The 14,485-nt window shown below is 38.4% G+C and overlaps 1 protein-coding gene across 1 annotated transcript in view; it reads right to left on the reverse strand.

Annotated features, from left to right (window-relative positions):
• The window catches only part of tmem63c (transmembrane protein 63C), a 32,496-nt gene that overhangs the window by 4,247 nt on the left and 13,764 nt on the right, over window positions 1–14,485 (reverse strand). The window contains exons 3-18 of the mRNA XM_026934295.3: window positions 13,964–14,043; window positions 9,608–9,695; window positions 9,083–9,120; window positions 8,415–8,557; window positions 6,989–7,040; window positions 6,768–6,876; window positions 6,434–6,507; window positions 6,218–6,298; window positions 5,874–5,994; window positions 5,541–5,674; window positions 5,251–5,373; window positions 2,740–2,893; window positions 2,511–2,617; window positions 1,452–1,538; window positions 1,292–1,357; window positions 1,033–1,195 (exon numbers count right to left, since the gene is read on the reverse strand). Of these exons, the coding sequence (XP_026790096.1) occupies window positions 1,033–1,195; window positions 1,292–1,357; window positions 1,452–1,538; window positions 2,511–2,617; window positions 2,740–2,893; window positions 5,251–5,373; window positions 5,541–5,674; window positions 5,874–5,994; window positions 6,218–6,298; window positions 6,434–6,507; window positions 6,768–6,876; window positions 6,989–7,040; window positions 8,415–8,557; window positions 9,083–9,120; window positions 9,608–9,695; window positions 13,964–14,043 (1,620 nt within the window). The remainder of the gene's footprint in view (window positions 1–1,032; window positions 1,196–1,291; window positions 1,358–1,451; window positions 1,539–2,510; window positions 2,618–2,739; window positions 2,894–5,250; window positions 5,374–5,540; window positions 5,675–5,873; window positions 5,995–6,217; window positions 6,299–6,433; window positions 6,508–6,767; window positions 6,877–6,988; window positions 7,041–8,414; window positions 8,558–9,082; window positions 9,121–9,607; window positions 9,696–13,963; window positions 14,044–14,485) is intronic.

Consider the following 14,485-nt stretch of genomic DNA (forward strand, 5'->3'; position numbering starts at 1 on the left):
CTCGGTCAGCCTTAGAGCTGTCAAAAAGCTCAGGACTAAAGAAGAATTCGAAGGAAATAAATTAATAATAAATGGTTCTTATTAAGTTCTTATTAAACAAGTCTTGTGTCAGATCAAATGAACAGTGTGGAGAGCATTAATATCACCAATATGCCATTTGATTACTAATTGTTTTAGTGAAAAGGCTGCTGTGTAAGTGTATAAAATAGTAATATGTTGAAAGTTATGCCATTAAATGATATTACATTTTTCTTGTGGTAGACTGCATCTGCTATAAAATTTATGAAAAAAAAGTTCTAAACTCTCACAAAAGTCCTGATTAATGTGTTAAAATGACAAATTGCCCACATGGCAAGCAGTATTAAAAGACAAAGTTCCCCTGAACAGTTTTTTCACCATGGCCCTAAAATGGTCTTGTATTATTAAACATAAAAGACAAACATAATATCTATGAGAATTAATAAAAAACACTTCAAATGTGCTGACAGTTCAAATGTAGTACTGCGGGAAAACCATGCACTTGGCAACACTACTGTGAACAACATACATAATTTACATCTAGTTTTGGGAGACAGGAAAAATCACATGCAAAACTGGCAGCCACTAATTTCCCAAAGTACATCAAACTGAGTATGTAATCTGTCACTGATCCCATTTCTCCACCCTATTTTGTGCAACCTTCCGTTAAATGCATATGTATGAAATAGTGAAGCGCACTTTGCGTGTTGCCACGTGCACAGTGCTTCAATTACACCTTTAGACCTGTATACCAGTTTCACACATAACACCTGAGGTTTTTTCCACACAGCATGTGACTTAATTACACCTGAAAACAAGTGCAAACAACTTAATACATCAGGCCCTTAGTGTCTACTAAGTAAACATGTTTCTGCTGATGGCATTTTACAGAAATAAAACCCACAATAATTCTCAGAATCAGCATCTTTTGAATAATAGCACCTTCCCTGACAGAGAAAAACATTATTATGTATCTGGAGCTGACAAAATAATACAGCAGTCCCTCTTACTCACTCGTTTAACATGGATGCGCTCAGCTTTGGATTTTGCAAAACAAAGACGCAGCGAATAAACCAGGAGTGAGGGAATCCGCAGCAGCTCCATTGCCGTGCCAATCAGACTTGATGTGATGACGTAATTCACAAAGAAAGCTCCATTATCAGGCAGGAACACACACCTGAGGAATAAACAAATAGGAAAGTATGCACTCTTGTTTAAATTCTTATAATTAAACTGTTAAATCAGACTTCAATTAAAAGCAGCTCTAACTCACTGGAACTTTACATCTTTCTGATCCAGGAAGTGAGTGTCAAAGAGCCACCTGAAGAAAAAATCCAAACTAGAGAACAGATGAAAATGGGTTATACCAATATATTCGTAGATATGGCTATATTTTTGGATATACAGTATGGCATCTCTACTAATTAATGTACCTGGACAGACCAAGAGAAGGCAGAATGATGACCATAAAGACCAGCAGTAGAAAGCACTTGTGCATGGTGATCTGATTCTCAGTGGACCTGGAAAATGACAGCATGTGATTATTCTGATAAGCTTGAGCTGTATCTTGTGTTATTTTAACCATTCACTAGACCTGAAGATGCAGTTCAGCTTCCCTTGAAAGTAACCTGCACAGAATGTACTGACTGTGTAAATTTCACTCTATATATAGCTCCCATACTCAGGTGGGCTACTTCCTGGAGGTGGATTACGTCCTGAGCCCAGTAATCTGTGCTGTTCTGGTTTCTTAAAGGAAACCATTTTCAGTATGTTCAACAAATTTTGTTTTGTTACCCAACCTGACGAAAACCTGATTTATAGTACAACCATAGGAAACAAGTATAAAGTAATTTTTGGGTGTAAAAATGCCACTGAAAGACTCTTTACTTCCTTTCATTTTCTAGTGCTCATGTAGATGCACCATTCTGACAGAAAAATGTTATAGGATCCAGATCCAGAGAGGCCACAACTGCGCATTCATTATTCCCTTATTGTCATCACTATGACAACAAGACTGAAGAGGTTAGCTAAGAGTGCGACTGATTGACACACACAGGGCTGGAGAGGAGAATGCGTGTGTATGGTGGGTTTGGAGGTTGGGTGGGGGTTGCTCTGCTGTTATGTAATATGTTTGTGCACCACATTGAATATGTCACTGCAGTATAAAACACAATGAACAGACATCCACAGGCACACAAAAACAGCTACTCATTAGGATCAAATGTGATAATGTTACAAAAATAGCTTTGGGTGACTCTAAAACAGTGAAGTAGGACGCATATAGCAACAGTAAGTAGTGGCTTCGGCTTTGTGGTTTTGTTTCTGTTTGATGGTGCTACACCGTGCTGCATGGTTTTAGTCATCCTGAGTCAGATGTAATTATTGTGTTTTGGAGCTAAGACTGAACACTTGTTAGTAGTCTTTTTAAGGCTAGTGAATGTTAACTGTGGTGGGGAGAAGCTTTTAGAATTCCAGTCATGTTTACTCCACACCTGGTCCAGTGATACTCAAAGAAGGCGGAATAATACACAATGAAGGGGAGCAGAACGGAGAAAGCCCATAGGAGCAAAGTGGGGAAGAACTGGGTGATAACCGGATTCTGTAGAAAAGAGCAGAGAGTTTAAAATCCCTTAGCTGGTGAGAAAAATCAGTTTTTCCTTTTATAATAAGTAATCATACAGTGAAAAGTACATGAGAAAAGGGGATGTGGTAGGCACTGACCCGGAGGCTTTCCACAGGCCGAGTGACATTGAACTTGTCCATAGTGTTGACAATAATGGCAGGAGTGGTGAGGAAGAACAGCAGGAGGAAGAGCAGGATATTAAGCAAGACACATCGAAGCCACCAGCGAGAGCCACTCACTGACAGGTTCTCCCTGCAGAAAATATAAAGTAATGGATTATGTGTAATGTTTTCCACTCTAGTACTTGCATCTAATAAGCAAGGGTCCTTATAGCTGAGAAAAAGACTACAAAATGCTCCCAGGGCAATCCTACACTTTAAGGCAATAATTTAATTTCAGGTCCGGAAGTATTTGGACAATGACAGAGTTTTTGTGATTTTGCCTTTATACACCACCACAATGGATTTGAAATAAAACAATCAAGATGTGATCGAAGTGTAGACTTTCAGCTTTATTTTAAGAGGTTCCACAAAAATATGGCATTTACCATTTAGGAATTACAGCCATTTTAAGCAAAGTACTTCCATTTTCAGGTGCTCAAAGGTATTTGGACAATTGACTGACAAGAAGTTAATTGACCAGGTGCGGTCCATTCACGTGTTACTTCAAGACAAATGAAGCAGATAAAAGGTCTGGAGTTGATATCAGGTATTGAGTTGGCATTTGGCAGCTGTTCAACTGGAGCTACCAATATGAAGTCCAAGGAGATCCTAATGCAAGTGAAGGAGGCCATCATTACTGAAAAAACAACATAAATCTATAAGAGAGATAGCAAAAATCTTAGGTGTGGCCAAATCAACAGTTGTGTACATTCTTAAAAAGAAAGAAAGCAGTGGTGAGCTCAACAACATTGAAAGGCCTGGAAGACCAAGGAAGACACCTAAAGTGGATGATCGCAGTATCCTTTCCTTGGTGAAGAAAAACCCCTTCACAACATCAACAGAAGTCAAGAATACGCTGGAGAAGGTAGGTGTATCATTGTCAAAATCTACAATCAAGAGACGCCTTCATGAATGTAAATACAGAGGGTTTACAACAAGGTGCAAACCACTGGTAACATTCAAGATCAGGAAATCCAGATTAGACTTTGCCAGAAAACATCTAAAAAAGCCTCCCATGTTCTGGAATAAGATTCTTTGGACTGATGAAACCAAGATTAACTTGTACCAAAATGATGGGAAGAGAAAAGTATGGTGAAAGAAAGGAAAAGCTCATGATCCAAAGTATACCACATCATGTGTCAAACATGGTGGAGGCACTGTTATGGCATGGGCATGTATGGCTGCCAATGGAACAGGCTCACTGGTGTTTATTGATGATGTGACTGCTAACAGAAGTAGCAAGGTGAATTCTGAGGTGTATAGGGCTATACTCTCTGCTCACATTCAGCCAAATGCTACAAAACTGATAGAATGCCGCTTCACAGTTATATTTACAATTATGTCACTTTGTCCAAATACCTTTTGAGCCCCTGAAAATGGAGGTGCTTTGTTGAAAATGGCTGTAATTCCTAAATGGTAAATGCCATTTCGATCACATCTTGATTGTTTTATTTCAAATCCATTGTGGTGGTGTATAAAGGCAAAATCACAAAAACTCTGTCATTGTCCAAATACTTCTGGACCTGACTGTACATTTATAGAACCAGCATAAAAACACTCAGCATTTCATTGCTCTTTTTTAAATTTCTCTACCTGGATGTTTCCCCTGATGATGCAGGAATTTCAATTAGCACAGAACAGGAATCAGTGAGACAATCTCTTAAATAAGAATCTTCTATATAACTCAGACACCAACACCCCTCCCCCCACCAAACACACACACACACACACACACACACACACACACACACTCAATATTTGCAGACTTATTATATGAGGGATAGGAGCTGCCACAGCGGCTGTCCAGACAAACAGGCAGATCTCCAGAAGGGGAGATTAAATGAATTCAATTCACTCTCTCTAATCAAAGTAATTGGACTGGAATAAAGTGTGTTTGGAAGAAATGCATGATATTAAATGAGGAAAGAGTCCTATTACAGCAGATTTCCCATCTGTTTATCTGCAGAAATGAACACTGCTACCAGAGTTCATGATACTTCATGAGAAATATACACACGTTCATAAACAGCTTGCATTTTATATAACATAGTCTTCTACATGCTGTGATCCTTCTACAAGTACGTCAAGCATATTATCATATTTTAAATCCTGCTATGCTGCATATTAAATGTATTGTGATCATTGGAAATATCATTACATGACAAATTAATTGAAGCATCTTCTGTGGTGAAGGTAAAATCTGAAAAAACAAACACAGATGGACCAGCAACATTCAACCCATCACAACAAGGAAGCATTTCTGCTTACACTCTCATTCTGGTTTTCTAGCCCATGTGTTTTGGAATTTTAGAGAATACAGAAATACACTTATTTGATTTTTAACTTTTTAAGTTCTAAACAGCTACCTTCTTCCACCAAATTTGTTGACTACACCTTAAAGGAAAAAGAAGAGAGCTGACATGGCCATTTCATTCTCTGTATACATACCAGATGATGTCGTTGGGGGCAGGGGCATAGCGGACACCCCACTGGTGTGAATGCACAACTGTAGTGATGCTGGACTGCTGCGGTTTCCGATGGCAACGTGCCCTCCTATAGTCCTTCACAATGCTACACAAATTCAACAGGTACCTTTAACCTCCTATGAGAACTTTTTTTTTCTTTCTGCAAGGTATGTGTGTGAGAATTTTAAAAGAACTCTCTTGTGTTACAGAGCAAGCAACTTCAATATTACTATACTATGACCAATCAGTAATGGAAGTACATGTAGTGCTTACACTGCAGTCATCCTCTCGTCTCTGAAAGTGACAAAGGCGATGCCCAATCTCTTCATGGTAATGCGATTCTTTTCTGCATTAAACTCATCTGTAAGCTTCTCCTCCAATTCACTGTAATACTGCTCTGCATCGATCTGGAGCAGAGCAGAGCAGAGAAGAGAAGAGCAGAGAAGAGAAGTTAGTGTGCAGTGGTCCCCAGTGGCCAATTTGAGGAGGTACAATGACATAACAATAACACTGGAGTGAAACAAATTGTGTAGTATTTACCATTTCTATTATATTGTTTACTATCATAAACACAATGTACGTACAAATCACAATACTACATTGTACCTGTTCAAAGCCACATAAATCACAGCAGAAGATCTGAGCACAGGGATGTGTCTTTATCATGATCCTCCCTTCCTTCTGTGATTTGGTAGTGAAATACATCCTCCCCTTCATTGCTTTCCGCCTGCAAGAGAACCAGACAAATGAGGATTTGAAGAGGAGAATAATATGCACTATCATACAAAATCATTTCGAACCTAACACTGCAATCCAAAAGTCAATAGCGTTCAAGTGGACTTTAATCAACTTTCTTGAGTGCATAACCCCTGAATCACAATATGCTGACTAAAAAAAGGGAATGTTAAATGGTTTGCTGTGGGTGGAATGGGAATGAGGAAATTAATTACCTCTCACAGTCCAGCTTCATTAACTTTTGTACGTTGAAACAGAAGCAGATGTCCGTGACTGTACAGCTCGGGTAAGCTTCACTGTTGGGTTATAGAAAAGAAATCCAATATATTTAACCTGAACAAATTTTGTGTTGACAAGTAACAATAAACATGTAAATGTGAATGAAAGACTGGAGTTAGCAGGATAACAGAGTGGCTCTTTTCATTACTCACTGGAGGTGTTTGGTAATCAGGCCGGGGTCAGAAATCTCTCTGGGAATGTTGGTGATCATTAAAGTTCTGGCCACCTGTAAGGACAACAAATGGAAAGAAACAAACCTCTATATAATCACCAATCACTTTATTACCACACCTGTACACCTGGCAGACTGGGGACAGGAAGGCTATGGTAACTCAAATAACCACTCTTTACAACCATGGTGAGAAAAGCAGTTCAGAATGCACAACATTTTGTGCTTGAACCTTGAGGCAGATGGGCTACAAGAGAAAAAGAACACATTGGGTTACACACACACACACACACACACACACTGTGGACCATACTAACCTTCTCATCCTCTTTGTATTCCAACTGTGAGGAGTGGTGGACCATACAGAGTACAGTAATTACAAAGTACAGTAGTGCAAAGATGCTGTGTATCCACAAAAAACTGTTCCTGTGGTAAAGAGGAAGGACTGGTTATAACCAGCAACATGTACGCTTTGGTTAATTTGCCACATAATATGACAGTAATTCCTATGTTCAAATAAAGACAAATGATAACTTACTGTGCTGCTATGTTAGCCACAGTTGTCCGACCAAAATTCTTAGAGCTGTCCTCTGAAAGAGCCAAAAAAAGGTAATCATTTAAAAAGATCATACATACAATAATATTGAAATCTAATGTCTCAATGTGCACTAATATAATTCATCTATTGCTTACTGACGTCATAAAAACATAGTGCCCATGCAGTGTTCTACTGTATTTTATGTGATAGTAAATAAGCTGTCAGTTTAGGAGCATTTTCTTGACCCGGGTCTGAAAAAAGCTTCTCTGCATGTACAGATTTACATTTACATTTATTCACTTGGCAGACAGTTTAATCCAAAGAAGAGGAAGCAATCCAAGCAATTGAGGGTTGAGGCTTGGCTTCCCGGCTGTCCTGGGATTTGAGCTCTCAATCTTCCAATCACTAGTTCAGAACCTTAACCACTGAGCCACCACTGTCCAGACGTATTGTATATGACTACATGTTGAAATCCTTTTCAATACAAGTTAGAATGCCATGGAAAGGTCAACATTTTCCCTACATTTCTCTGTATAATGCACACAAACATTTAGAAGCAAAATTTTTTGACTTTTTAAAAATCTGACTGCAATGGCTCTAAAAAAAAAAAAAAAAAGGCCATGTCCAAACACTGTGAAGATCTTTACATTACCAGCTCCTCTCTAAAATTGGACCTCATATTGTAGTTTAAAATCTTACTCTCTCTTCACTTTAAATGGATCAACGTTAAATCTATCATGGTCCATTCTGGTGGAGGAAAGTTCGGCTATGTGAATGTGGGTGTGTGAGTATGGGAGGCTGCTTTTCACAATGCTTTTCTTGGGGTGAGGACAGTCAAGGCCTTTCCCATGACATCCCGTGTTTTGCTTGGCTTCTCTAACCCCCAGTTGCCACTCAAACCATCTGCAAACACTATGGGGTGGTCCAAACAAGCCCTTTGGGCTCATCCACTAATGTCTGGGTATAAGTGAAACCTCCTAAAGCTTCCAGATTATTTCCAAACCATTTCTAGCAAGTAATTCATCATAGTACAACCCTATGAGAAACTACAGAAAGAAACATAATAGTAAGTTATATTATATAAGTCTTATCTTTATATTTATGTCACTGTCATATATATGTTTATTTGAAGGGAAAGAAAATGTAGGGACATGGCATGCATGCTGTTTTTACTCTCTACAGTATATTGAATCATTTCATGGCTGTATATACCATATGTATGATAAAAGCGGAATAAATTTATCCAGTTTGTAGGCATGTTATGATAGGATTGACAAATAGATTACAGAAGAAAGCACTTTTACTGGTACGTCTCAACACGATTATTGTAGACAGTAAAAGTGTTATGGCTGTTGTCATGGGGTATTTATGGTGTTGGAGATCTAAAGTAAAACAGAAAAAGAGTTTCTAGGCGAGCTGAGATTACCCAGGAGGCTCCCAGAGAGGTTGACAGGCAGGATAACACTCAGCGAGAGCAGACACACTACAGCCATGAGAAGGATGATGTGGCGCTGAAATGCCAGGTATGTAACTGCATCAATGCCACACTTACTACGGATCTCTTCGTCCCTGCAGAGAGCAAAGAAAAGCCAACACCGTCACAGTTGTACATAGCTAATGAGGGTGTGAATGAGAGAAACTCTCACTAAATACACTCCAAATGTGTATGACGTACAGTATAGCTTGTGTGTGTGTGAGGCCTTTTCTTTTAATCGTATAAACCAAACAAGACACATGATTATATAAGATAATAAACAGATGTAAAGACATGCGTGCACACATGTGCACACACCCTGAGCCTCGCCCCACACACAGTATGGCCTCCCAGTCTCCTGCTGACAGGACCACCATCTAGAAGCTCTAGATGGTTCTAATGCAGTCGGCTAAATATGGCGCTAGTGTGCCAACCTGACCGCGCAAATGTCATCCTGGAAACCATGGGAACAGAGGAAGTGGCCGCTTTAAGGAGCATGCCAAGCTGTGAGAGTGAGTGGCAGGCCGTAGGCCTGCGTTTGTTTTCCCTGCTTAATGAGATATAACGCAAGCGAGCCAAACGCTGAGTGATGTCATCACCACCAGCCAGTGCACACTTACTTCATGTGGTACAGAGATGTGAGCCAGGAGCAGAAGCCCTATAAAGACAAGGAAGAGAAGACAACGAGTGCATAAAAAGGTCTAGGACAAATAAAAGTGAGAAAAGAGAATGTCTGGGTAGCTGAGCATCTGTCAGAACCATTTGTGCTATACGAGAACACAGAAAGAACTATATAAAAACACATAATGTTGATGAGTCTGTGCTGAACCATCATGCAGTAAGTAATCCAGGGGGCAGAGTTTCCTCAGATACGGAAAAGGTGAGTCATAGTCATAATGTGACAGACGTGTATAGCACATAAGCAAACACACAAAGCTTGAAAGTGTACCTTTTTTAACAGAGGACCCATGTGATGGCTCCTCAGTTGGTACTGCTATTTCACTACACTTAATTAAAAACCAGCCTGCTATTATGCGCTCAGTTTTATTTAGTTTACAAAAAATAAATGGTTTAAAGCACGATATGGAAGTGAATCACTTTCTCTACAGTTTGTCTGTATGGTCTGCATGTGTGTGTCCTCTCACCATATCTTTGGTCTCAGAGTCTGAGGGACTGGTTTCAGAAGGAGACTTTTCTTTCTCACTTTGCTCTCCATAGAAAAGCGACGTTAGGCTAAGAAAAACACAAAGGAATTGTCTCAACAAATGTAGTGTTTCTGTTGAAATTTTACTTTTTATGTCTTTTGAGTGTGAGTGCAATATCATCCGTGACACTCTAACCTAAACTACACTCCCCAAGCAGTACCATGAATTACCAGAGCATGTAAACTTTGCCACATCAAGGCTTTTATCATTAAACAAAGGGGTGTGGGGAGACTTTACAGTAAATTTTCTGAGAAGAGCCATGATGACTAACCCAGCAGAGTGACGAAATACATCTGCAATCTAAGCAGCATAATCTCTGATATGTAGTCTCAGTGTATGCCACCTGCACACAGGGCTATATAAATGTTGTACGTTTATTTGTGTATATGTTGATTGTTTGTGTTAGCATAAGCTCACGTACTTTAATGAATAAAACTCTTTACCTTTGTTTTAGATATGCTATTGGCCCTGAAAATGGAATTTTTAGTAATGATGTTTTTCCCACTGGCTTGCCTTATAAAAGGCAGACTTTTATAATTATACACTGTGTGCACAATTATTAGGCAAGTTGTATTTTTGAGGATAAATTTTGTTATTGTACAACTACAGTGCTCTTGGTCAATCCAAAATGTTAACAAACCCTCAAACCTGAACATGTAAGTAGTAAAAGTGAAGTTTTGGCTTTCTTAAGAGAATATCTACATGTACACCATTATTAGGCAACTATTAGTGTGCAGAATTATTATGCAACTAAATGACAAACAAAGATTTACCCATCTCACTTGTTTATTTTCACCTGTCAAAGTGAGAATAATAAACAAACTCAAAATTTACAAATAAACATTTCTGAAATTTCAAAAAGAAAACCTCAGTGACCAATATAGCCACCCTTCTTTTCAATAAAAGTCACAAGCCTTCCATTCACAGAGTCAGTCAGTTTCTTGATCTGTTCAGAATCAACTTTTTGTGCAGCCGCAACCACAGCCTCCCAGGCACTGTTCAGAGAGGTGTACTGTTTACCTTCACTATAAATTTCCTGCTTAAGAAGGGCCCAAAAGTTCTCAATAGGGTTTAAGTCAGGTGGAGAAGGGGGCCATGTCATTAGTTTTTCATCTTTAAGGCCTTTACTGGCCAGCCACGCAGTGGAGTACTTTGATGCATGTGATGGAGCGTTGTCTTGCATAAAAATCAAAGTCTTCTTGAAAGATGCAGACTTTTTCCTGTACCACTGCTTGAAGAAAGTGTTTTCTAAAAATTGGCAGTAGGTCTGAGAGTTGATTTTGAGTCCATTTTCAACCCAAAAAGGTCCAACTAGTTCATCTTTAATAATACCTGCCCATACCAGTACCCCACCTCCACCTTGCTGGCATCTGAGTCGAAGCGGAGCTCTGTGTCCGTTACTGATCCAACCACGGGCCCATCCATCTGGTCCGTCAAGAGTCACTCTCATCTCATCAGTCCACAAAACCTTCGAAAAATCTGTCTTCAGATATTTCTTGGCCCATTCTTGACGTTTCAACTTATGTGTCTTGTTCAGAGGTGGTCGGGTTTCAGCTTTTCTTACCTTGGCCATGTCTCTGAGAACTGAACACCTCATACTTCTTGACACTCCAGGTAGGTTGCAGTTGTGGAATATGGCAGCACTGGAGGATAATGGGTTCATGGTAGCTTCATGTTTGATTCTTCTCAAATCTTTGGTGGTTAACTTGCGTCTTTTCTTCTCGACACGTTTCTTGTGACCCTGTTGACTATTTGCTACAAAATGTTTGATGGTTCTGTGATCACGCCCCAATATCTTAGATATTTCAAGAGTGCAGTATCCCTGTGAAAGACTTTTTACAATTTTTGACTTTTCAGAGTCAGTTAAATCTCTTTTTTGGCCCATTTTTCCTGAGGAGAAGAATCTGCCTAATAATTATGTACACCTTAATATAGGGTGTTGATCTCCTTAGGCCACACCCTACACCCTACAAACAAACACTATCACCTGATATGCATTAATTCCAATAAGCATTCAGGTTTATACAGCTTGGAGTTGGAAATTATGGATAAAATGATGATATGGTCAAAATACTCACTTGCCTAATAATTGTGCACACAGTGTAGAGTCAGAAAATGAGAGATTAAGTCTAGCCTAATTATCGAAAGACTTCCTGGTACTGTTCAGGTACTGAAATAATTATATAAACTTTTAATATTTTGTGCAACAATAGTCGAAAATAGTCCATAACGAAAAATATCCAGCCAACAGCAGTTCAGAAACTGCCACTGAAGAAGGGATAGAAGACCATTAACACAAATCATGTATGGAGGAAGATGAGCTGTAGCTATATGTACATATACAGTACTGTGCAAAAGTCTTAGGCACCCTATTTTCTTTAGTACAAACTTTGTTATAGATTTTTATTTCATGACTTCTACATTATTGATTCAGTACAAAAACTTTTTAGATTTCCAAACATTAGTTTTCCAGCACAAAATTAAATGTTACAGAAAAATGTTTGTATGTCAGTAAAGAAAGCAGTATAATACATAAGAGACCACTTTTCAGACAAAAAACATAATGAAGGCTGCTGGGTTTTGCTGCAAAAATAAGAAGCAAGTGTGAGTCAAAGTCTCCAGAAGAACTGTGGCTGCTTCTGCAAGATGCTCAGTAAAGCTTACAGCTCATTTCCTTATAAAACTGCACAAATTGTACCTGAGACTACTACTTTTTTTTTTAAAAGCGAAGGATTGTCACACCAAATACTGACTTTGTTTCATTTATTACTGTTTACTGCTGTAGAAACATTTAATTTCATTTTTGAAAGCATCTTTGCTCTATAGCATTTCTTTGCATGTGCCTAAGACTTTTGCACAATACTGTATATATACATATGTATATATATATATATATATATATATATATATATATATATATATATATATATATATATATATAGTTCTATATAATTGTAGACCTACAATCTGCGCCAATCAAGATAGGCGTGCCTCATAAAGTGGCATGTAAGTGTACATCGTGTTGACAAACCCCATCAACTCTACAGTGCCTAATTCACTCGTATCAGCACCACACACAGTCACATCAGTGTCAGTGCTGTGCTGAGAATGATATTCCCCTGTCATTATCATCAACCCATATTCAAAGTGAGCAAGTCCAAAAGTTATGCCACTGTTTACACAGGGAAAGTTGCAAGTATTCAGAGACAAATTACATAGTTGCTTAAGTTAATTTTCTAGGCTCCCCACTCAGATTATGCGAATCATCTTTGTGTAGTTTAAGTCGCTGAGGTTGCCAGGTTTTTCTTGAGTAGAAGCATCTGAGATGGGATTTTTCACCCCTGCCTTTACACAGCATTTAGCACTTGTTTTTAAATGCAAGAAAAATTGGGGGATAGAAAATGTGGAGTGAAGAAGCAAGACATGTTTTTTTTCTTTGCTGTCAAATGTAGTACAATGTAAAATAAAAACAAGAGCCAATTTTTCTATTAAAAATAGAAAAATGCAAAAAATTTAATATGATAGTAAATGAATGAGATATAGTAAATTAGTGTGATGTTGACCAACACGTGCAAAACGTGCATAGCGACAAAATGGGCTACAGTCAGTAATTTTAGTATTTAATACTGTAGGTTTAACTCGTGAGGTGGACTGCGAATATGAAAAGAAGATATCACCTTACTATGTCTAGGATATAAGGAAATTCAAATTATAACTATGTAGATTTGTTATGGTACTCAAAATCCTTGAGAACCTTGAGAAATGCTTGCCATCAGTAGTAACATGCACATTCTCCACAAGATGGTGCCAGTATCTCACTCATATTCACCAAAAGTGAAGGAGCACACAGGCATGCTATATTACTGTATGCTATAACGGTGTGCTTTAAACTGTGTAATTTATGAGTAATCCTGGCAATTATCATATGATCATGTGGTATTGAATGTGTAGATTCTACAAGAAAAGTAGTTAGGGATGAGGAGTCTGCCTTCAAATTGTTATAATTGATAATCTTTTTTCACAATCTTCACAATATTTTTTAGGGTTTTTTTTTAGGATGGTACGAATACACAATACAACAGAGAGGTCAAACTTCTATTTTGCTTTTCATGCTAAATGTTTATCATTGGGCATATGTGTATTTTTTTGTGTGTGTGTCCATCTGTCTGTTTAGATGTGCATAAATATGTAGGACAGCTGGCCAGAATGTGGCACTCTCTGCAGACCTTATCATTATCAAACTGCATCTTTTTAGTAGAGGATGTGAGAGAGTGTTCTCAGTGGAGGCTGATGTACCTGTCATTCTCCATGAGCAGAGCCAGACGCCCGTAATCCCATGCAGCCTTCCTCACACAGGAGAACACCAGCAAGAGGAACTACAGCATTCAGCAGGAAAAGATCAGACAGAACCAGTTTATACTATGTTTATACCATGTGTATGTGAAAAAACATATTATTACATGATGACATCCTATAGCAATCAACAAAAAACCTCTTCCATAATGGTACTGCACAATCCCCTCAGGTTGACTGACAGCCTCAGTGGACCTGTTTGTGATTTAATATACAATTTTTCTCAGCACTGGAGGAGCAAGACCATAACAAAAACTGATACTACATTTGAATATTTCATTATATTTTCCCAGTTTACAAATCCATACCTAGATAAAATGTTACATAGATGCTGTTTATTTGACTTTTCATGTAAAACCTTTAAAATTTGTTTATATCCTCTCTCAATAAGAGTAGCAAGAGTAGTCATATAGGTCTGAACCCAACTGTTTTGACAATACTCATAGTGTGCATATACAACTTCGC

The sequence above is a fragment of the Pangasianodon hypophthalmus genome, chromosome 10 (genome assembly GCF_027358585.1).
Source record: "Pangasianodon hypophthalmus isolate fPanHyp1 chromosome 10, fPanHyp1.pri, whole genome shotgun sequence".
Taxonomy (NCBI): domain Eukaryota; kingdom Metazoa; phylum Chordata; class Actinopteri; order Siluriformes; family Pangasiidae; genus Pangasianodon; species Pangasianodon hypophthalmus.